The following is a 17331-nucleotide window of genomic DNA, read 5'->3' as shown; positions in this document are numbered from 1 at the left end:
CAAAAACGGGGTACGGCCCTGAAAAATAGAACACACCTGTACACAAATAGAAGCAAATATATAGAAAATACATTTACACGTGTATAATATACAGTAAGTCTTCGTAACCCTCTTGACTATTAAGATAGCACTCTTCATTCAAAAAAATATATGTTATGTCAAAGAAGCAACTCCGCAGCCTGACAACACACGTGAGGCTGAATTGGTACGGGTCATTCATGGGAGTGTGGTGTTTTCATGTCATGGACGGGCAGAAGCAGGAGTTTAGTTTTGCTCCACAGTGTTTATCTCAGGCCGTCTTGGCGCCTCCTGAATGGCTCACATTTGCAGATACTGATCTCACTGGGACGACCTGCTTTCTTGAATCCTTCAGAGAAGTAGAAGCCTGAAAACAACCCTAAGCGAATTACCGGAGATCCCCCACACTCTCCCTGCTGTCGACGCCAACTCCCCCCCAAAAGAACCCCACCTTTTGAATCTGTACATATTGCCGTCTGCAGCCAAAAAACTTTTACAATTATAGAATTGTATTTGTGCTTTGAACAAACCCACAGCACAATAAAAAGTGGATTCGTAGGCGGCTTCCTAATCTGTCTTTCAGAGCTGGAGGTTGATAATGAAATGATTAGGGCTCAGGGAAAGGGGAAGCTCTCTGGAGAGCTTTTCCTCCCCTGACCACGGAGTTCCCTCGTCTTGACACAAGAGACCATTTAAAGCAATTTGTCAGCGGCTGATTGGCTTGTCATAATCCCCCTCCTTCAACAATACACCGACGGAGTCTGTTGGCTCTTTGAAAGAACACAATCGAACTCCCCTCTCCCCCATATGCACAAGTTACAACAACCTATTTGTGCACGACCCCCAACTTCTCTGGCTGTGAGAGCTGAAATTCTGATATGCTGTAAATATTGTCCTCAAGTATTGAGTGGCTCCGGCTCCGGAGAGAGCGAAACTAACCTCTGCCACGGCATCCTTGGAGAGAACCCCTCCCTCCTCGCATTTAAAAACACACGTGACGCAGATCTTTTAGATCTTGACGGACACCTCTTTCAAAACCTCTCCTCCGTTCCTAGTTTGTAAAAAAAAAAAAACGGAGGATAATTTGATCATCCGACAAATTGGTTCATGTTCTTCTTGACTTTCTGGCTGTAATTCAGACTTTTTAGCTTTCCAAATGTAGTATTAATTTATCAAGTGAATCTGGGAGTCGCGTGGGGATATTCATTTACTTTCTGAGGAGGGATTAATTTGTCAATCTTTTTCCTATTCATGCAAATTGCCACATGAATGGTTTGAATTTGAAGCTCAAATTGAATCTATTCCAATTCTTTTTTTTTGTTGCTTTTTCAGCTCGAATCAGAAATCATACCGAATCATTAGAATTCATCCCAAACAGCAACTGAAACTGAGACCAACGTGAAGTGTGCAAAAGAGCCAGACAGACCTGAGGCAGTATGAATGTCCTGTCCAGCTCCATGCAGTCTGTTGTGGCTGTCCTTACTCCATCCATTCATGAATTTGCTGCTGTGGGATTTGTTGTGATCCAGCACCACAGAAACCTTTTTGTTTCTTTTTCCATTAAACCAAATCGGACACAAATCTGACACAATGAGCGATCGGAGCGGGCGTTGGATTGGCTGGGGCCAGGTGCATTCAGATGGGTTTCTTTGTTGTAATCTCAGCTCGGGTGGGAGTATTTATTAACAGCACTGAATCCCAAGTGCTCCGGACCTCCACTGTCGGGGCTGTGTGTAAAAAAATAGACATAACTATTCTTTTTAAAATGGGACCTATAGAAACAATGTTTTGTTCACTAAAGCATATACCGTTCCCCCAACCCCCCCCCCCCCCCCCCCCCCCCCCCCCCCCCCCCCGACCACAGCTTTTCTCACCCCAAAAGTAATAGAATAGTGCGCCTTATAAATATCTTTTCAGACTATTTTTTGCAACACATTTCTTAAAACTATTTCAAAACAACACAGAGTTGGAGTCGATACAGGGTTGATATAGCGCTCTCTTTAGTCCATCCGTTGTTGTTGAAACTTCCATCTATCCAGGTTGTGGCACATAGTGGCATTATTGGCACATTGTTCAGAAATACAGTTCATCTTCCCACCCACAGCAGCTCCTTGGGTTCAAGCATCAAATGTTTTCCTTGAGACATCTGTGACGTCCACAGTCTTGTCCCACACATCCTGTAAATATACCTATATATATATATATATATAATCTATATCTAAATGACTGTACGTTCCTGGAAATTATGGAGTGGCAGCGTTGTGGCTGCTCTGCTTGTCATCTCTAGAAAAATAAATATCTTCACCAGTGTCCAAAGAGTGATCACACTATTTTACAAAAAGAAGCTGTTTTTGTGTGTTTGTTGTTTCCAACTGGAGCCTGCAGAGAACAAAAAAACAAAACAAAAAAAAATCACAATTATCACTCATATCACAAACAAACCCAAATAAAAACTGTAACACAGACAGGATTTTCAGAACAGGACTATAATTTATACTTTGATGTTGTATCAGCTCTGGCCTGAAGAAACACATTTGAAATATATCCTGTAATATACATTCAAGGAGAGCGTATTAATAAAGGATCCTATGTCTTGTAAGGCTGCATCACTGTGCACAGGCTGTGCAGAGCTGACTGAGACTAATGTGTGTCCAGACATCGGCGAGGCGCTGTCCTCTCGCCGCACTACCTGCAGGCCATCTATTCCCTCTCAAAATCTGGGTCAATAGCAGACGTTACACCTCCCCCTGGGCTTCCAGCAACACTGTGGGGCCAGAGCATGTGTTTAACTTTCATGCTTTGAATTTTAAATGCGGGCCATTCTGGCATATATTAGCCATGCATTAAAAATATGGCACAAGTCAAGTAAAAGTGCTCCTTCCCTCCGGTTCAGTGTTCAAAACAATATGCGTTTGGTGTCAGGATGAGAGTGGCGGCACACGTATGAAGGAGTTTCAGAAACGAGGAGGGAAATGATTAATTGTGAATGTATAGCTTATAAATACTGATATATAAATAATTAACTTTGTATCTCAACGAGATATCTCATAGCGCACTGAACTGGATTCCTCAGCCCCTTTTTTGCATCACCGCGCAGAAGATGGAGCGGAGCATAATCATGTCACAAATAACAAACATATGCTAAGTTCTCAACTATTCCCAAAGTGGGGCAGCATTGCCGCGGTGATCGAGGCGGCCGGAGCCCAGGCGATGGTGAGCAAGGGGACGAAGTGGCACGGTACCCACCAGAGCGTGAATTCAGTAAGTCTCTTCCGCCCACGGGAAGTGAGCAAGGCCTTCAGCTCGTCAACAAGAGATCTCGAACCATTTCTCTGACACGAAGGCCACAGGAATCAGTTGTCTTTCAGTGGGGGAGGGCCTGCGGGATAAAGAGGTGGGAGAGTTAATACAGATGGATGGCAGTTTGATTGCTTTCATATTTATATCACATTATTGCTGAGCAGGCGCGCTGATATCTGTTTTCCAAGGACTCAGAACATCCTCTCAAAGACCTGCTGTAGTAATCAAACGTTAGTGCCACTGTCGACACTGTGCCATCGGTCACAGACCAACACAACAGGGATAATCGCATACTGAAGCCTCCGGAAATCCTAGATTATCAGCAATATTGTTGCTGAAAAATGTGTCCCCTCCCTCCATGACTTTAAATAAATAAATACAGACACTTTGGACTATTTACAACAGATGAATGATCCCATCCTCGCTGCCAGCATAATGAATCTGTTACAGGGTTTTGGATACACAGAGTAAGTGTGACCGTCTCTGCTGGCCCTGCAGCTTCAATGACTGTTACTGTTATCCACTCACAGCAAACACTGTCAAAACTCCACAAAGCGTATTGTTACACTACATACAAATGAAAGTTTATGCCTGATTTCTATTGAAAACACACCTGCCATGTCAGATTATATCACAAAGAGAGACACATCTTCCCCCACAGAGGGAAGTGATTTCAGCTCCGTGATATGCAAACACACCGATGACTCACCAGTGTTATAAAGACATATTAGCTGGGTTGGTAAACACGGATGTGTTCTGTGCAGATTGATGATATCACATATATATATATATATATATACATATATATATATATATATATATATATATATATATATATATATATATATATATATATATATACATACTGTCTGCCATTTGAAATGCTGTCAGAAAGATCGGTGACAAAATGCCACTTAAAGGTTACATTTAAGGTTACTGTTGCTGACAGTACATCTATAGATTGACTGGAACCACGGAACTCGCTGGTAGGTCCATAGGTCTGTGTGCGGCTCGAGGCGCCGCTCAGCCAGGTGTTGGCCAGAAGGATGAGGAACGAGGCGATGGACGACAGCGTTAAAGGCAACCGATTTGTGTGTGAGAAACTAACCTCTGACTGAAGCCGACTGTGGCTCAGAGCAGCAGCACACGCAAGGGGAAGAGTGTGAGGAGCCCAAGCTGGGGAGGCACCGATAGCGATGCTGATATTGATGAGATACTGACTCAAAAAGCTTGATCGGGTATCGGTGACATAGTGCATTACGTGGTAAAGGATCATTACTCTGCTGATACCCAAAGCCCAGGTATTGGTTTTGAAAAAGGTCGGATTGGTGCCGACAGTGATTTCTTAACCAGGCCCGATTCAATGCTTTAATCACGGCTTGCTACAACGAAAAACACCAAATAACATTGTGGACAAATACATCTGGTTGTAAAAGCATACAGTGGCTGGCTGACTGAACTAATGTTCCAATGTGCATCCACATTGTGCTATAAACAGCCCCGGGCCGGCGTACCTGTTCCCGTTGTACGCAGTCTTGTAGACGGGCGTCTGCTGGATCATCTCATCAGTGTAGATGGGCACGGCTGTCCGGACGCACTCGTGTGAGCACTGCAGGCTGTCATTGTAGGCAGTGAATATGTCCACCTTGCTGGGCACCCGGGCCGGGGTGAAGTCTGTCAGGTTTTGGCAGCTTTCTTCCTGCTGGTGGATCTTGCGCTGATGGCTATTGTGGCGGCCATTTCCCGACTGCGCACAGCTACAGAAACACGCACCAAAGACAAGAAACAAACATAAAATCATACCGTGTACCCTGCTAAATCATCTGCAGGGATTTCTGGCAAAGCGTGGGCGGGTAACGAGTTAAAAGTAAAGGAATCTTTCCTACCAGTTTTTAAGGACGAGCGTTGTGATCAAGGCTGCGATAACCATAATGAGGGACACAGTGATTGTGATTATCTGGTGAACTGCCAAACCTGCAGAAAGAAAACAAACACGAGAGAAGAGGATTAGATTTGTAGAGGAAATTGTTTCGCTCCGGTTGCCAACAAGCAGTTCACTCTCTTGAAAAGCGCAGGGTGACACTTTGCTCTTCAGTAAGTATTGATGACACTGTCACCTGCTGCTATTCGTAATTTGAGAGTAATATTAACTATTCCATTACATCATAGCCAACCGTAATAGATAACCAAGTCAAAGTACTTGTAAAACGTGTTATTCTTCTTATTCCCGGTTTTATTTGGTATTTGTCAAACCAAATGAATCCTTCCAAAGCTCGTTGTCACCTTTTCTCGTACTCGTGTAGATTTAGCACCAAAGGCTTTTTATTTAAACATTAAATTAGAGCAAATTGTTTGATATGCTGTATCAAATAAAATGTTTGATCATAAAAGGTGGCCCTGATAGGTAGTCTGATTGATTTGGAAAGGAAGGCATGTTAATGCTGGGTGGAGGAGTGACACACACACGGGCAGTAAAACCGCTTTGTTTCTTTATATATTTGTATAAAGCAAGTGTTCATGCTATTTTTATGAGCATCATGTAAGACTATCGAAGTGTTTATTGAATTTAAAACAGTTTTAATACCAAAGTAAAGAAGCACATAAGTAAATGTGTAAATGAGTACTGTATATGAATGTCATAATCATAAATAAATGTTATGTAAATCAAACTTAACGCGACCAGCTTGAAGGGCAAAATTGTAAATAAGAAAATAAATGCGTCAGCCCAACTCACATCTTGTCAAATCACACCAGTCAGAGAATTTGCCTTGTACCTCGTTTTAGAATTTGTCAACTTGACTTTCTGAGCCCAATATTCCCTCTTTTTGGCTCTGTGTTGGTCTCTAAGACAGAAGAACAAAATGCTCTGCCATGAGGGAAACTGACAGGGTGATGATAATTCTCTGTCACCCTTTCCACATTGCAGTCATTTTATCTCTCGTAAATATTGCAAAGCAGCATTATTGAATAATGCTGCTTTGAGGGACTATCGTCGCCCTGCTACGCCCCCGGGACGCTAATTGATTGCAGTATTTACAGCGGCAAGGTCATGTTATGTATTACAGTAAGTGTGTGAACCACAGATAATACACGACATTGGGGAATAAGTAACTCCAGTCAGGACGTATCCACCGGTCACCCACTTCATATTCATAATGCACGGGCCGTTTAAGATATACTTGCACTTGTCTGCCACATTATAAAAAATCATTATTGGACATATTAAAACCCAATTACAGTGCTATCAAAAGGACAACGGAGACAGTGGCTGAACAAAAAAGACAAATTGTTCAGACTGGATCCTCAAACGCTGAACGGTCAATGGAGAGTACACTCAGTGACTTTCACTGATGTTGTGTGATTTGAGAAGGATTATAAACCCATTAACCTCGGATAGTCAAACCAGAGCAATGGAACCACGCCGCTGTACTTCAGCGACAGGTATCTGGTTCATTGCTGAGCTGTTGGACATTACAAAGCCATACAATTACATCTATTCTTTAAACGATGCATCCCTTTTGCATCTTAACCAGCTTGCGGTTGTGAATGTGGACCAAAGGTTCTCGGCTTGCTCCCTTTGTTCCATATGACTACAGGACAAAAGCATTGTTCTTTTTTAAACACTTAAGACTCCTGTGTGTGCTGATCTCTCACTTTTGCCAGAGGAGAGTAATCCACAAACAAAACTGTGCGGTACATGTCTAAAGTGAGGATTAGTGTGAGCCTATTCAACTGCGCTGTGCGGTAAGTGTGTTGTGTATGTGTGTGGGTGAGTGATACAGCATGAGGGCTATGAGGACACAATGACACACTGCAGCAGGTGACACGCTGCAGGAGGCGGAGAAAAAAAAAAAGAGAGAAGAAAAATAAGAAAAAAGAAAAGCCGTCATGATGGAAATGCCCACGTGTGCCTTATACATCTCACCTCTCCATCAGCCAGCTGCCTAGCTGCTGATCCAAGCCAATTTGTCTTCGGGGAGACTCAAAAGGAAGTGCTGCTCGGTCATTTTGGGAAAGCGTGCGGCCTCTCCTCTGCCTGCCTGCTGCCCCGCCAAACCTCCTCTTGGATAATAAACTTCTGCGGGCCGAGGCGGTGCAAAAGGCAGGCCAGGTCAACCTTGGATTAATGATAACTCCGGCTGGCTCAGGGAAGCCTTACCTTCCCAGCGCAATCAGAGTCCCTCGCCACGGCAAAGGCAAAGGCACATTAACTTATCTGACAACTCATTTGCATTTCCCTCATACCCCCCCCCCCCCACCCCCCCCCCCCGCCCCGCTCGACTCCCTCTCTGCCCGTCTCCGGCTGACGTCGAGGCTGCTAGGTTGAAAGTGTTCGGTTATAAATTAACATCTGTCCGAGTTCAGGCATAATAAAGCTTGGCCTTGACCTTGATCAATAGCTGAGGTCTCTGCTGGGAATTGTTTCGTTTTTTCATTGATGTCAGCGTGAAAGGGAGCACTCCCCAGTCAGGAAATGTCAAATTAAAGGCTGTACTTGGCGAATTTGCTCTGCAATACCAGCACTCCTCTTCCCACACAAGGGGAACTTCTGAGCATTATCCAAACTGTCATAGAGTGCGTGCAACCATTGATTGGCGAATGTTTTTGCCAGTAAACGCAACACACGCATGCTTAGCAGCTCGGCCAGAGTGAATCCGATGGGCCCAGTTGATACAATGTGAGCATGCCGTGTGTAGCTCACTAATGCTATGCTACATGTTCTTGTTGTACTTCAGTCCAAATAGCTCAGTAAGAATTCCACCAGGCTGCCGTTCGAAGCCAAAAATATGTACATTTGCCTCGAACAGCTCTTTAACGAAACAAATTAGCCCGACAATGTGAGCTCCAGAAAAACAAACATCAACATTAAGTCCATTATAACCTCATTTTCAGGGCATTGCGTTTCAGGGGAAAGAGATAATCGAGCAGATAATGATATGGGTGACAAATCTGAGTTGAGAGACCAGTTCTATTTTCATCCAGCACTGCCAGTTGGAGGGAAGGAAATTTGGCCCGGCCATCTGAAACTCATTGAGCCCTGGCAGTCAGGTTGAAATGTCACCTTTGGCAGTCACCTTGCTTTGGAGGAACCCGGTTAGGTTTTGTTTGGTCAAATCACTGCCAAACAAAGAGAGGCTGAGAGGGACAGAAGGGGACACAGAGAGGAGAGGACAGCGAGCCTGTGACCTCAGCGGCAGCGGGATTTGAGATCCCGTCGTTGCTCCCAGCAAGAAATAAATTAGTTTTTTTTTGCTTCATGGCCGTGACAGTTTGATGAACACGTCAAGGAAAAGCAAGGCGGTGAGATGAAATCTATCCTCGGTACCTACTTTTAATGAAAGAATGCCAGCTCAGACACAAATACTCAGCGTGGGGTCAATACATGTAGGGAACGTCTGGGTTGGAACAGATTTTCAATATGTTTAGTTTTTTTCCATTGTCGCATCACATTAGCTCAGTATTTCAGACTGATTCCATCAACTATATGTGTATCAATCCTCAGTGATATAACGTTTGCCTCAGTACAGATTAAAATATCAAGTGACTATTTGTAAGCGGTCATGACATACCCAGAGAATAGTAACCGAGACCCTCAGTTTTAATTCACCTGAAGACCGGAGCTTCAGGGGTCTGAGGACTTCACTTAGAATTGAACATATTTATTGAGTTGTGTCCTGGTCCAAAACAAAGGGTTGGATTTGCTAATGTTGGTAACACCAAACTAAAAAAAAACAACATTAAATGTATTAGCAGCTGCTTTACTGACACAAGATGATCCCGAGATGTCATTTAAGTCGAGACTGGAACTCTTATTTCCACACGGGATACTTCTGACGCAAACTATTCGCAGCCAAGCTGCTATTTTTCGTATCGTTTCTCCGTCACAACCCAGGTGTGTAAAGGCCTCGAGTCGTGACAGTGTGTCAGTGAGTCGGCATGCCAAATACCGGCACCCTGAAACTCAAGCGACTAGACTTTTTAGATTTACACCTGTGACTTTCCTGCTGTGACATGCCAAGTTGTCATGACAGACTGCATCAATGTATTCAATATCAAATGAATGTACTTGTGGACATATGTTCTATGTCAAAATTGCAACGTGAGAACATATTGTTACAGCCAGACATAACTTTCTGTAACCAAAGACAATTTCAGCCTCTGCATGCAACCACTTTTATGACCTTGCTGAATTCCTGACTATCAGCTATTAACATGGTGAATTATGGGACAGCAGGCAGTTTGTCCTCTGAGTAACAATGCCATGGGGCAATACTGGACAGATGATGAGGAAAAGAGAATTCCTATTTAACTAGTATGCATGCGTGTTTGTGTGTGTAGCCGTAAGCCCAATCAGGCATCCATTGCAAAGAGCCATTTAGGGCTAATGGTGCCTACGCCCCCGCAGTGCTGGCTTAACAGCTCCTAAGAAATGTGGGAAAGGCCCCTCATTTGTAAAGCTAGTTGTGGCTTACAAAAGTTGAGCCACCTCCCTCCCACACGCCACGAAGCACATATGTACGGGCATATGCGCCACTGGCTAATGCGCTGCATGACCCCCGGCCGAGATCGCCTCTCCTACAACCTGGCACCTGAACGGGACAGGTCGGGGTGGAAGACTTCCGTCAAAGTGCCGATGGTGAGGAATTGCCAATTAGCGTCGGTGTCAAGGTGTCAGTCTAGGCTGATTTCCACTGAGCCGCCAAGCAATCTAAAACACTTATTGAAGAAGAGGGTGCGGAGAGAGGGAGAGAGAAACAATTACTCTTTCATGCCTCTTCTCTAGTTGTGTCAAAGGCGGCCCTGCATAACTCAGTCAGACTGGAGGGCCAATGTTAGAACGGCCCAAAAAAAAGGGTGTTGCTTCTATGGCGACATCCCTTACGGAAGGCTTGCGATTGTGAGCCGGGCCTTTGTTGGGAACAGTGGCGAACACACAGTGGCTCATCTTGGTAGCAACAGACAAAATGGAAATGACTGTAATTTTCGTGTGGGTGTGAAATGGCATTGCTACAGAAGCAGCTCCAATCAGTCATCCTGAAATCTGTCCGCTGTCATGTTGGAGACGGCAGTTATTTCTTTCACAAACAAAGCTTCGCTGAGGCACACCATGCACCTGCACTGTTTGGCTCTGAATCCAATTCTCCTTCGTGCTCTATCATCCTCTCTGTCCTTCCTGTCCAGCAACACAATGTCCCCCTAAATAAACAAAAACACATTCAAATTCTGCCTTGTCCCCTCTGACTGACAGAAACTCTCCTGCATCCAAATAGTGTCTCGTCAACATCTGCCCTTCTCTTCCTTGAGGCAGATGTGTCAAGCCATGGCGAGAGAGCTGCGCAGCAGAGAGAGTGAAACAGCATCTCTCGGTCACTTCATCTCCTCTTGGCTCGGCTCGCTGTAAATCAGGGAAAGGGGGTTTGACTCCGCACGCCTGTCACCAGGCATCAGCATTTAAGTCCAAATTTAACGCTCGAGAAAAGCAGATTCATTTTTGCCCACTTTATTCAGAGTCAAGACAGAGAGTAATGCCAAATTTATTGGATTGCCATGGTAACCGTTGGGAGAAGTGCTTTCTCTCCGTCTCCCTGTGCGTCTCTCCCGGCTGAGGAGGCTGTATTGTACGCCTCTACAGGTCCACCACAGGTCATAATGCTGCATTACAATGTTCACCGAGCCCACCTCTAAAAATAGATCCCTGGGACACTTAACATACATTTTACATGTCCTCACTTTGCACTACAGTAGATGTAGACTTACTTATTTACTCCATTCATTTAACCCTCCACCCCTCTTCCACAAACTTGAAAGCGTGATGTGAATTGCTTTTGGGGGATCTCTAAAGACTATTTCAGGACGCCACAGGACAGAACTGTAAGGCTCTACAGCGGGCCACGTCCTGCCGACATGGATCTGTGGAAATCGGATTGGCATCTCAAACAAAATTCAAAATGTGTTTTCAAAAATCACATTTCATGTTTTTAAAATCAATCTGGAAATGTCAAAAACAGGGCTTACAGTCTGAACGAGGCTTTAGGAGGTTTTCTTATTTATATTTTGGCTGATGAGTCACGAGTAGGGAAGTGCTTGACCGCAAATATGTCAACCCTGAAATGTAAAATGAACAGTGTGTGTGTGTGTGTGTGTGTGTGTGTGTGTGGGAGAGAGATGGAGGGTGAGAAGAGAGAGAGAGAGCGTTACTTATTGCCACTTGTTATGGTTCTGTGGATTGACAGCTAAGTAAATAATCATTCCTCATTTTTTAAAACGTGGGTTTGCATTTAATTTGACACCATTTGGTACCTTTTGCTTACTCCACACAAGCCTGCAACAATGGACCGTGTGCCTCTCAGGCCGCATTGCAAGACCTAAGTTATCAGTAGTGGCTTTACTGACTTTAATCATCTCGTAGCCATAATGGAGCTGACAGCTCCATCTGCGTAGAGTAGAGGGGGGTCGCAGTTACTAGCAGCACAGTCACCGGGAACAATCAGCGAGCATCTGGAGGCACTACAGCTATACCTCCTCCTCCTCCTCCTCCTCCTCCTCCTCCCACCTCCAGAGCAAGGATCAACAGGAGGCATCCACCAGCGCTGCATCATCCAGACTAACTCCTGATGGACTAAGATATATGCACAAGGTTACATGTACATTCAAGGTATTAACCACCAAGGCTGAACTGTCTATGGCTGCTCGGTGCCACGGCCAGTGGCCTACTGTGCTATTTCAACTGATTGCACAATTAATGGTGAGGCTGCATTTCCTAATGACAACTAAGGTATATAAGGCATTCGTTGGTATGCATTTTACTTGTGATTTTGATTCTATTTAATGTTTTGTACTATTTGGACCTTGATTCTGAAATCAGAGTTTGATTGGTTGATTGATTTATATGGGCTGACACTCTTAATTGGAAAACTGTGCATGGAAAAGAAATGTGCAAAAGAAAATCAAACTATAAATTGGACAGAAAGGCATTCCCACTGATTACAAGCCACATTAAAGTCTTTGTCGTGGGAAAGGGTGTGAGCGTGTTGGATTTTCTGCAATAACAGACAGAGTTGTCCCTTTGGTTGTCCTGCACCATCAACGCCAACAGTGAGTGGGAGTGAAGACACAAAGCCTGCAGTCAATAAGTGCAACACGGACAAGCTGTGGCGAGCTGTCGTCTACTCGGTGTCATTACGCAGTTGAGGTCCGACCAAACCAAACTGTCACAGAGCTAAAACTAATGAAGCGTGGTTTGTGAGGGTGTAAAGTCCACGGATAATTTCCGCTGACCACTGACCACTCCAAATGTAGTAAATGGACAATGTTTCACGCTGGCCCTTCTTCAGGCATTAAAAGGTAAATCAAGTTTTCTACAATACAACTTTTATTGTACAAAGAGTGAATGAGACTCTGATTATGGTGAAATTCCTCTGCACAGAAACAAAAAGAGGTAATTTAACAACTTTTCTGCCGTGCTCTGGCGCTTCATGGTGAGACGGATGCAACAGGCTGTCACAGATGCATCGTCACTCGATGTATTAATGATTACATTAGACCATAGTCGAGGGAGACAGTGGAAGATTCAGACTACTGAGCAGCGCTTCTGTGTGAGAGAGGCCTTTCCTCCTCCGCTCTCTAGCTCCTTCCACAAACAACCGCTTGCATCCACATTTGACAGTGATGTGCACATTCTCCCACCAAACACACACACACACAAAGCGTGAGATGATTACGGTCATCATACTCGCCTCACATGCCTTTTGTAGCTAAGACAAAGTACACTAATGGCTTGAATTTGTGCTGGTTGCCTACAGTATTCATGAGTCAGAGTGAATTAGTTCATGCAGACCGTTTATTGCAGGGGTGAATGTTCCTGCTGTAATCCCACAGTTCCTGAGAGCCTGACTTAATCTGAAATTAATTATATGCATTATTCTTTCCAAAAACATTCTAATTTAGTTGTATAAGTAAACATAAATAAGTTATATCCAGTTAATGTATTTGCTACAAATAGAAAGGGATCTAAACATCCAGGATAGGCTCCATATGCATTGTCATTATTAATATTATTTTTATTATTTACATTTCATAAATTGTCATAGTATATGTTGATGGTCAAAGCTCTGCACATAATACAGACATGTTTTGGAGCCACCTGTCATTTCTACATCAACGCTTTCAGATTGCAATTAGCTGCGACGTCAGGGTGGCTGGGTGCGTTTCTCCCAGAGGTGCTCTCTGAGCGGAGGCCTTTCTGTCTGAGACGCTGGATGACAAAGAGAACAAGAGAGCGAGAACACCTGCTCCCGTGCACACTTGATTCTCTGATTACTGGGATTCATAATAGTGTTCAAGTAGTGAGGAGTTACGAGCATGATTTTGATGTTTGCCCGTTCACATGGGCACAGATCACCTGGGCTTTCGCGCCCTGCCGCTCTTGTATTTGAACACTCGTATTGAAATGTAAGAGCGGTTATGCATTTTCAATGTAATACATCTCCATTATCACAAAATGGTGTGCATGCGCATCCGCATTACTCTCAAAAGTCAGCATTAAAGGTTTCTTCATACAATATTCAGAGCACTGATGCAGCATCATTCAACTATCATCATTATGAAGATGAATTGGAGTAATCTTCACTGCGCTTAGTTTACATCGCCAAATCGGTCGTGTGTTGTTTATTTAGTGTATGTCTGTACATGTGAGCGTACCCCCACTGGCGGTTACAGCTGTGAAGGCCATCCCCAGCCGACCCGTTTGTCTGGTGCCCCCCTCAGGTAAACACTGTCTCTCAAACTGTCAGCACCGCTGCCGTTGTTAGCATTGTTAGCGCCGTTAGCCGGCGGCTCAACAGTGGCAGCCGGCTGCCATGTTGAGAAGCTGCGTGGAGGAGATAGACGTGCTCGGAATTTGGAAGTTCACGCGGCGCAGTTTGAACCAGAAAACCTCTTTCAGCACTGCCAGAAGAGTCCTTTTGTCTTGAGCACTGCCATACGATTTGTAACGCAGTAGTTTCACCAAGGCGGCTATTTCACGTCATGAACGTTTCCTTTTGGATGACTATGCCAACTCAATTACCCAGTAAAAGGATGCCTAAAACGATGTTAACATAAATATTTTAATATGCAGCAAACATGCCACCCTCTTTAGGTCAAAAATAACATTTCCCTTGCTCTTGACCAAATGCAACCAAGAGGCACTCGAGACCACATGTTATTATTACACTGGTGAGTACAACCATTACTTAACAGATATTACTTAACAGATAAGTGATGGCCAAATTTGGCAAAAATAAGGGCTGTTGTAATGAACCAGTCATTTTTTAACCAATATAAGCCAGAACATGTAATATCTATCCCGCATGAGTTTCTCTATATTATATAATAGGTATGAGTTTCTCTATATTATATAATAGGTATGAGTTATGTGCAGTGTGTGTGTCCTCTTTGCAAACGCACTTAGCCTAAGTATAAGTATTTATTGATTGAACTGAACACATGCAATAATAAATCAATAATAAAGACAAGCATAAATCTAGTTGAGTTATGTGAATTCTGATTATCACCTGATTAAGATTGTTAGTTTAAGGTGTTAAAATTGAATGCAATGTATCCATAAACATCTTCAAAGACAAAGCAGGAATAGATAAAAGAAGGAGACGAAGTGAAGCCCATCTCCTTCGGTAATAGTTTAGTTTTATCAGCAATCCAGTGCTGTGCCGTCGGTGTGGTAATTATGTCTTGCCTTGGGGCCACTGTGAGACAGACATGGGTTAATGTGTTGTGAAGGCAAAAGGAACGTTTTCTGCAGCATTTCAGCACCCGGGCAGTGCTTTGAAAAGAGATTCCATTCATCTGCTCTGATGAGACATGGTCTGCTTAGTGATACAATAATGTGCACCTAGTCTGAGAAATCAGGCCTTTTTTATTTTTCCTCCAGGATGAAATTTAAAGCCATCGTCTTGAATCACTTGGTGGTCTCGCACTCACCTCCCTCTCAAAAGAAAATAAAGGGATCACAACGTCGCTGATGAGACACCTACATGCTGCCATTTTATTTCACATTCACTGTATACAACTCGGTCACAATCGTACAATATAAATGTATATGTACATGTACATAAAACCCCTAACATTAAAACTTACTCATATGAGTGTTTTTGTAACATGACTGTGAGGCTACTGTCAGCTTTAAGGTTTGCTTGGGGGTTGGGTGATTGGACAAATATATTGCTGATTGGCCGATAGATGATATCGCTGTTTTGTTTTTTTTGCAATATATTGGCTGTTTTTACAAACTTTATTTAGCTAATTTAATAATCTGCCTTTCGAAGAGCAAGTAAGAGATTCTGCTTAGCCGCCAGAGAGAGAGACAGCCTGTAAACACAGCGTGTTGAGCCAACATATTTACACTCAGGGAATTTATTCCGGAGTTGGTGATTGTTGGAAATAAATGAAGAATAAATCTTTTAAATAAAGATAGAATAATAATAACAGTGGAAAGACGAACCAAGATGGTTTGGCGAGTTTGATTTTGTAACTGTTGAGTTTGAATTAGGTGGGTTTTAATGACTTAAAAGGCAACTTTGGTGAAAGAGAGAAATTTAGGGTTGTATTTTTCTTTTTAATAAGGAAAATAGTTTGTTTTATTTATTTATTTGCTAAGAACGTTTGTGGAACGTCGCAAACCCCAACACAAACATATTGGTCAATTTTTGGAACAAACTGCCCAACCCTTCTTCCCATGTAGGACCACCAAACTCACAGCTGGACATGTCCTATGGATGCAAGTAAGCATCCATCAACACTGTAAAGGTTGGGAAGGTCATCTCAGTACAGCTCCACAAACCTAAAATAAAATAGATATTTTGTCATTTTTCATCAGGATGTTCACATTCCGCTGTGCTTTAAGACATCTTTCATTGTAATTGAGTAGGAGGTTGCCAAGGACTTTTGATCACCCTTACTGTTAGCTGCCTAATTTTATGAAATTTATATTAATGCACCAAATGGGAAAGGTGCAATTAGCATAGTGCTTGCTTCACAAGTTGTTAAACATGACTTATGTTTTATGGCTACCTGTATGGTCCATTTAAAAAGCCCTGTTCCTCATGGACTTAATGAAATGGTAAATCTAATATGTCTGGCTGGGAGGTTTGTGTGTTCACTGCACAGAGGGATGGCCCATAAAAACCACACGTGGTCATGTACAGTACGAGGGCACGAGGAGAAGTGAGGAAATACTCTGATTCGGGTGCTATTTTCACAAGCTGCGATATGATATCAGTGATAAGCAGATCATTAGTCATTTGCAATATAATTAGAGAAAATGGGTAGGAGAAAACTTCACATTATTGCTTTTCTATTTAATTTATTCTGAGCAATTTACCCCCATTTTCTCACCAATTGAATTCTGTATGCATAGTGACCTTTGTCCCTGTTTGCCTGAGGAGGACGTTAACAGCCAGACGAATGCCGTCTGCATGACACATTATGTTGCCAGATGCCTCTTTTCACCTGCCAGCGAGGGGGTTTTCAGCCCCTCCCCCAGATCCTACCCACATGAAAGCCCCCCCAAACATCATGTGGATATCTATAGTGCGACGGTAGGAATGTTATCCCACACCGGCTTCACGCATGTGAACACTGCACTGTCAACCTGGAGGTTCCACTACAAGCAATCCAACCCTGGGTCTCTGTGTGACAAGTGTGCCATTTAAACTGATATTAGTTTGTTCAAGTTTCCTCTTACATATCGACTTTACTGAATTGTAGGACTACTTTATTTGTCTGTCCAATCTTCACAATGGCGAACATTCGGTTGATGCTCTGAACGTTCCTGATTCAGTTTGTTTTGTTTTGAGCTGTGTGCACATTGGCTTACAAAGACAAAAGGCCCATTTCTAAATGTGTTACAAATTTGAGTTACAGCTTTTTGAAGTGTCAGCGTATCCTTAAATACCTCATCACATCAAAAAATGAAGTCATATGAACTTTGCAGAGCAGAAGCCTATTTATCTTTAT

The 17331-nt window shown here is 43.3% G+C and overlaps 1 protein-coding gene across 1 annotated transcript in view; it reads right to left on the bottom strand.

Annotated features, from left to right (window-relative positions):
* Positions 1–3324: 3324 nt before the first annotated feature.
* ajap1 (adherens junctions associated protein 1) overlaps positions 3325–17331 on the bottom strand; it is a 94987-nt gene continuing 80980 nt past the window's right edge. The window contains exons 3-5 of the mRNA XM_034537534.1: positions 5205–5292; positions 4833–5075; positions 3325–3397 (exon numbers count right to left, since the gene is read on the bottom strand). Coding sequence (XP_034393425.1) covers positions 3325–3397; positions 4833–5075; positions 5205–5292 — 404 coding nt within the window. The remainder of the gene's footprint in view (positions 3398–4832; positions 5076–5204; positions 5293–17331) is intronic.

This window comes from Cyclopterus lumpus, chromosome 7, assembly GCF_009769545.1.
Source record: "Cyclopterus lumpus isolate fCycLum1 chromosome 7, fCycLum1.pri, whole genome shotgun sequence".
Lineage (NCBI taxonomy): Eukaryota > Metazoa > Chordata > Actinopteri > Perciformes > Cyclopteridae > Cyclopterus > Cyclopterus lumpus.
This window is presented reverse-complemented; position numbering and strand designations above follow the sequence as displayed.